Source organism: Podarcis filfolensis (assembly GCF_964270895.1).
Source record: "Podarcis filfolensis genome assembly, chromosome: 9".
Lineage (NCBI taxonomy): Eukaryota > Metazoa > Chordata > Lepidosauria > Squamata > Lacertidae > Podarcis > Podarcis filfolensis.
Window position 1 is genome coordinate 31,159,158 of NC_139610.1, and position 7,375 is coordinate 31,166,532.

Below are 7,375 nucleotides of genomic sequence, written 5' to 3' on the forward strand. Positions count from 1 at the left end.
GAAAACAGAGACATGTGCAAACAAGCACATAATAAAGCATGGTCAATGCCTCCAATTTCTCTTCTGTCTGGAATACCATTTTGCTTAGTGAATATCATTGTCCCAGCCCAACCTTTCAACTCTCATCAGCCCCAGCCAGCCAGAGAAGTTTTGTAGGTATCACAAAGGCAATGAGTTGGCAAAGGCTGTTCTAGCCAATTCTTCTCTTTTTAGGTAAGGGCTGGAATGTGGCAGAGTCCAATAGAATCTGACTTGGTGTGATGAAATGTGAAATAAATGTGATGAAATTCCATGGCATCTCTCTCTCTCTCTCTCTCTCTCTCTGTCTGTCTCTCACTCTCTCTCTCTCTCTTTCTCTCTCTCTCAGGTTCACTACCTTATGGTTCTGTCCGCCAACTGGGCCTATGTGAAAGATGCTTGCAGAATGCAGAAATATGAGGATATTAAGTCAAAGGAAGAGCAAGAGCTCCACGACATTCATTCTACCCGCTCTAAAGAGCGACTCAATGCATACACATAAGAAAAAACCTTGTCTTACTTTCTACCATTGAATGATTTGTTGTTTAACTAAAGGCCATCCATCTATCCATTAAAAAAACAAAACAAAATGAAAAGTGCTTCTCACAAAAGATAGCTAGGGTGACATCTACATCACCCCTATACAATTCTTGGTTGTCCAGCACTTGGTTTTCCTAATTAGTTAATAGCTTGTGTGATCAGTCTCTACTACAAAGCTCCCGAAACAGCCCTTTCCCGTTAGATCAAGATTTTCTGTTAGATCAAGAATACTAACTACTGTCAAATACGGAGATGTGTTTGATTTTTTTTAAATCACTTTGTATGTGTTATGCATAACACCTTTTTGCATTGTTTCTTATATGTTTTTGAAAAGGAAAAAAAAAAGCTTTTTATACTTTTTAGTTTGGATTTTGGTAAGTACTTTAACTACAGGTATACTTCAAAGGGACCACGGTATATCACGTACAATTTCTAGAGGAGGCACACTGCTGACATTCCTTCAGATTTGGAAATCTCGCCAGGTGGACCGGTGGGCATCTTGACAGAGAGGGGTCCTGAGAACATTTTAAACAATCAAAGGTGCAATTTCTAAATTTGTAAGAGTAGGTAAAAAACAAAACAAAAAGAAGTGCTTCTTATCTTTGTTAACATTGTATGATTCTTCTTCATGTACTTAACAGAGTATTCTTCTCTCTTATCAAAGTTCCATTGGTGGCTATTCATGTTTATATTGTGAGCATGCAGACCGTGGTGCTTGTAATGCATGGCCATTTGTCTTTTTCAAAGCGTATTACCTTCCGCGGTTACCTTCCAAGAGTCGCAGTGTATAGAACCAATGTTACATACAGCTATGCGTAGGTTTCTGCAGAATGATCGCTGTAATCCCACAATGGTTATGCTGAATTGAAGCTGTTCATGTGCCGATGTGAGCAATCGCTGCTTAGCTACATTTATGAAAGTGATATATCTATAATACAGCAACCTCTTAAAGAGTCAGAAGTCTTTTTACCTGCTTTAAAAATTTAAGTGGATTGCACCTGTCTGAACTATACATATACTGTATGTGATATATTTAAAGGAGGCTTCCATAAATGTAATAGCTTGGCTTGTAGCTTTCCTACACACATACTGGTTTACCTGTCTTATGTTAAAGTGAGGTTAATGGCTGCTACTGGACCTATTGTTTGGAAGTGTTATTAGTATATTTGAACCTTTATTTTGAGTAAGAAAATATTAAGAGAAAAGTCAGTAATGTTAATCTGAAAGAAGTACCTGTATTAAAAAGAAAAAAAAGAAAAACCATACAAAAAAAGGGGGGACATCAGTATTATTGGACCAAAATTGGTGTTTTTAATTTTCTTTTTTCTTTTGCCTATTTCTAATGCTACAAGAATGCTGTAAAGTGTCTTTTAAAGTGATGTATCCTGACAAGACATTTTTGTCAGCGTTAAAAAAAAATCCTAGCTAGTTTTGTGCACTTATTGGACCATTGTGAATTCTCTCTCAGTGTAAGTGCATTTCTAATAAAAGTTCTTGAGTAAAACTCTTCTTTGTACTATTACTAGTCATGCATCATCAGTAATTTTTAACAATTCTTGTAAGTAGAGGGTAATACTATAGTTACTTGTGGCATGTTTATGCATCAAGTAGTATTAGTTAATTTCGATTTTTTTTAATTATAATTTTTTAACTTTTTTTTTTTACACTTTACTGTCTTACGGGGTCAACATTTTCTGATATGTGCAGTACCAGTATTTACAGTTCTGCAGAAACTATTATGAACCTCTTTCGATTCTATATTGTAGTGTTTCAGTTTTGTGTCTTAAAACAGTGTGATGATTTTTAAAACAGTGTCTTTTAAACTCCTGTAATGATGTTGATGCTTTTGGCTTTTCTCTGGTATTAGAGTTTGTATTTTCACAAAGAATGCTTTGTAGCAGGCATTACAATTAATCTGTTTTGTACATAAATGTGCCAACAGCTTGATGGTGGCGTTTTTGAAATGTAGAACCAAGTGCTTGCAAAAATGTAATAAATACACTTGTGTACTTTGTGTACTTATTAGTTGTCCGTGCTTCATTTTTCACCTTTTGATATAAAATTTTGTGTATTGGAAATTTCAGAGGGGAAAGGTTGTTAAACGTGCTCTTGATAAGTTACTGTTTTCTTGTTTTTCAGATGGAACATTTCCCAACCTGATTGTTCTGTCAAGAGTGTATTAAATCTAAAGGCTTTGCTTTAAGGTTTTAATGGAGCTTCAACAGAGCTCCAGTACTGTTCAGGTTTCCACCATTCACTTTAATATCAGGGACAACTTTGCATGTACATCCTCAGGAGAGATTCCACAGGATTTAGGATTGGACTTAGGATCCTAAAGTATCACCTTTGAGTTGGGATTGTGTTGTTCCTGCACTCTTCCTTCCTACTTATCTCAGGCACTTGCAGTCGGGGCAGAGCATCCTGTTTCACCATTTGAGGCAAAACGGGTCATGCTCCCCTGCCTCTGCCACCACCTCTGCCAGCTGCAGAGAAGCTGGTGAAATTTTGCATGCTTCACAAGATCTCACACGATTTTGGTGAGATCTCATTGGAAATCAGTATTGATGCTGGTGACATTTCTCTGCCTGTGGCAGAGGCAGTGGGGCAGGTGAGGGTGCCACCTCGGAGGCTTCCGCTCCCCTGAGGCAGTGGCCTCATCCCACCTAATGGCTGTGCTTGTAGTGCCAGCCTGTAGGCCAAGCAACTATGTCATGTCCCTCAGAGGAATCTGCCTTTGTCTGAAATACCTCTTAACCAGTTACAGATAGGTAGCCGTGTTGGTCTGCCATAGTCAAAACAAATTTTTTTCCCCCTTCCAGTAGCACCTTAAAGACCAACTAAGTTAGTTCTTGGTATGAGCTTTCGTGTGCATGCACACTTCTTCAGATACTTATCTGAAGAAGTGTGCATGCACACGAAAGCTCATACCAAGAACTAACTTAGTTGGTCTTTAAGGTGCTACTGGAAGGGAAATTTTTTTTTTGTTTTGACCTCTTAACCAGTTGCTTTGAACTGCAAGTGGGGGAGTGTTGTTGTATTCAGGTCTTGCTTTCAGATTTCCTATTGGGGGGGACCTTTGGCCCTCTAGTTCTTTCAGAACTACAGCTCCCATCATCCCTGGCCATTGTCTATGTTTGCTGGGGCTGATGGGAGTTGTAGTTCAGAAACATCTGAAGACCACAGGTTTCCTACACATTCCATAGGTCACTGAGAAACAGGATGGTGGACTAGATGGGCTTTTAGCCTGACCAATCAGGACTCTTCTTTTGTATTTAGGTATTTCCTTTTCAATGGGTTGTGGCTGGGTTCTCAGTGCTTTGTCATGTGACAGAAATCCTAACTGTCAGCTCCAATTCTACCCTTCCTCACATTGGAATGTTTCATATTTGTTTCAGCAGGGAATACTGAGAATACAAACAGGCTCTTTTCAATAAGCTAAAATCAAAGCTTCGGCAGTTATATTTCCCTCTCGGCATTTTATGGGCTGTGTGTGCAAGTTTTGAACCATCTCATGATTTATTTTAGTGCACTGACAGAGTAATCAGCTTCCTCTGAGCAGTGAATGGAATCTTTGAGACTCCAGCAGGAACCTTAAAATTGTTTTAGTAAGTTCAGATATTGGGTGTACAAGTAGACCTGCAACAAAATGTTGCCATAGTATGCAGTGCTCTTGTTTACTGTGGCAGCCTCCCAGCCTGCCAGCCATGCCTTCATTCAGAACACTCCATTCCATCTACCACCCACCCCAATAGGCACTGAGCAATCTTTGACCACTGAGTATTCTCAATCATTTTGGGGGTGTTGTGGGCATTTTCTCCACTTACAATTTTTTTTCAAAAATATTATGTTTGTTACTTCTGTTAACCTTGGGGACCCCACAAACCTCTTGATACCTGCCTTTTGCACATGGCTAGTATCATTTTGGTTACATAAGCAATAGCACTCACAGCTCAAACATCAGAAATACAGGGCACCTACAGAAGTGCTTGAGGAAGAAATCCATATTCTAATTACAACATGTACTTCTATCATGTTACACTTTTGTCTGTTTGTCAGTGATTGGCTAATAGGAGCATTGTTTTCTAGAAAATGAGAGAGGCAGTATTTGAAAATGATTCTTTTTTTAAAGGAACATTTTTCAGCATCTTGCCTTTGGAGTCAATTTATTATTTTATGAATCTGTCATGGATTCTCTAAAAGCTGTCTTATGTGTCAGAAGCCCACAATAGAAGAATAGACCTTGGTTCAGAATAACATCAGATCAAAGATAATTGATATTCTATTTCTTATGCCATACATAAACATTATTTTGGAGTGGGTATCTTCTTTGCTGAAAAGATCAAGAAATTGGAATGACAGTGTCTCATTAGTTCTTAGCCTTGGGTGTTCTGATATCCATATAGTTGGATGATTATGCACATATGATAATACAGTTTATACTGAATGTATAGCTATCTTAATTTTTTATGAGCAATCTATGGCTACTGTGTATCCTCAGTCCTAAAGAAAGGTAGTAATGAGTATCATTATTTCAACAGTTTTTCCACCACCATATTGTTGATATATTCTGTGTGTTCATGTTGATTGGACCACTATTCATCTGAGTTTTTTTGAATGCTATACATGATTATCTGGGAGTAAGCCTCACTCAGTGGGACTTACTTTTGAAAACTGATATAAAAATTGGGGTTTGGCTTTTGCTGCCAAACAGGCAAATAAATAATCAGCCTTGCTTTTCACTGGATCCGGTCTCCATCCATTTTTCTCTGACCGATCATGGACTTAGATCATGGGCAGAGTCATATGGGGAGTTGGGCAGCAAAAGCCATTTCTGTCACGTCACACACACAAGATTTCATTTGCTGTACTCGCTGTCTCTCTCTTGCAAACAGTCCTTTGGTGGTGAATCAAACGAGACTTGAATCCACAATATTTGTTAACAATTGGAGAGGTTTTTTCCTTGGGATTGGTAGGGTAGAAGGCAGGGAGGTCAACAGTAGATGGAACCAGCCAGATCCAATGAAAGGAGCTAGAAGCAATGATGGACAGAGCTAACTAATTCTGTTATTGTGTCTGTCCTCGCCCCAGCTGAGTTTTACAAAGGCAACCCTGAGATTAAGGAGGAGACGTCTGACAGCCACTGCCACCCACTGGACTGGATGCAAGCAAGGAGGCAGGCACGTGGGGCTGGCTGAGGACAGACTAAGCTCGGTGGGGCAATGTCCCATCTGCCCCAATGCATCAGCCTCTACTGTTCATTAATGTTGTTACAGGCCACCCCAATCTCCACCGAACAGGAGCAAGATTCCAGGTGTCTTGGCACTTAACCAGGGATTGTGTCCCTTTGGAATGAGGCATAGCTGTCAAGTGTCCCTTATTTGAAGGGACAGTCCCTTATTCCAGCGCCATGTCCTGCTGCTGTCCCTTATTGATGGATGTCCCTTAAATGATGTCCCTTAAATTTCAAAGGAAGCAGCTCCTCTCCCTCCCTCCCTGCCAGCCAGGGAGGAGGGAGGCTCCAACTGTGTTGCTTGGCTGTGTTGCTCACCCAATAAGAAGTCTAAGAAAGACTGGGGGGTGGAGCTTGCATGCCTTGTGTGTGGCTAGTTAATGCAAGCTGAAGGGGTTTTTGAATGCTGGACGCCATTTTGTTGCACGTGCTGCTGCAAACTTTGCAGTGCAAAGCCAGGCCTGGGAGCCATCTTAAGTTGAGGCTGCATAGGCCTTGTGGTGCATGTGATTCAGATTCTATTCAGTTAAACCTCTGGTTACAAAGTTGGTTGGACAGTGTTCTCGAAGCTAACAGCATGAGTTTGATCAGACTGCAGGAGGACAGGAAGACTGGCGTGCCTGGAACAGGTGAGGCTGCAGGTCCCTTATTTTGGCTGCTGGTCCCTTATTTTCAAATCTGTAAGTTGACAGCTATGGAATGAGGCATGGTGGAGACTGTAGGGTCTTTAAGAAATATGATTTAATTACACATATTTACACCTAAGTTTAGGTGTAAGAGACACCCCAATAGTGTCTCTTGTTCCTCCCATAGCTTCAGCCAGCAAGTAGGCTTGAAATAAGTGTTTCTGATTTTCCCAACCCACCCCAAGCCTAACAGCTTTTCTCATAGACACCAAATCCAGGGGGCCCTGGATGGTTGGGCACCCACAAAATTTTCAGTGTGGGTGCTTGGCCAAGCAACCCAAAGCACTGCAGCAGGGTGCTCTGTTGGGCCCTCCCACTGCAGTGGCGACATGTGGCATGTGCTGCACATGATGTCACACACACATGCTGAGCACCCACAGTGTTGGATGGAATCCTGCACGCTTGGTCTTCCCTCTCTAACTGCAATCTCCAGGAAGATCACTCTCTTCCTCAACAATTAAGCTTGCAAATCCTTGTCCCGGAGCCAGTAGAAGACTCTCTTGAAACCTAATTACAGTGTCAGGCGCTGTTAGAGTTCTTAGCTGTAGATGAGAGGGACAACATTTCCCTTTCCCGCATTGACTGTTCTTCCCTGAAATTGCCTCTCCTTAGTTGAAATTGGGCTTTAAGGGTGCTAAGAAAAGTCTTCTTTGGAATCTAATTGTGGCACAAGGGTATTTTTTGGAAGGGGGAGTCACAGTGGGGAAATGAAGAGTTAACTTTCCTCTTCCTAGTTGCAAACCCCCAGATTTCCCCCCATGTCACAATTAGGGTTGAATAGAAGACGTCTTTCAAGCTAAATTGCAGCTGGAGGACAGTGGGGGGGGGGGAGGCTGTGGGTGCATGTGTACCCATGAGTGCTTCATTGATGACCTATGAGCTACAGTTAAGTAAGATGCAA

The 7,375-nt window shown here is 41.1% G+C and overlaps 1 protein-coding gene across 3 annotated transcripts in view; it reads left to right on the forward strand.

Moving 5' to 3' along the window:
- Positions 1-2,580, forward strand: part of GPM6A (glycoprotein M6A) — a 171,694-nt gene extending 169,114 nt beyond the window's left edge. For all 3 annotated transcript variants that reach the window (XM_083631348.1, XM_083631346.1, XM_083631347.1), the window contains one exon: positions 368-2,580. In XM_083631348.1, the coding sequence (XP_083487474.1) occupies positions 368-520 (153 nt within the window). In that variant the 3' untranslated portion in view covers positions 521-2,580. The remainder of the gene's footprint in view (positions 1-367) is intronic.
- The last annotated feature ends 4,795 nt before the right edge of the window (positions 2,581-7,375 follow it).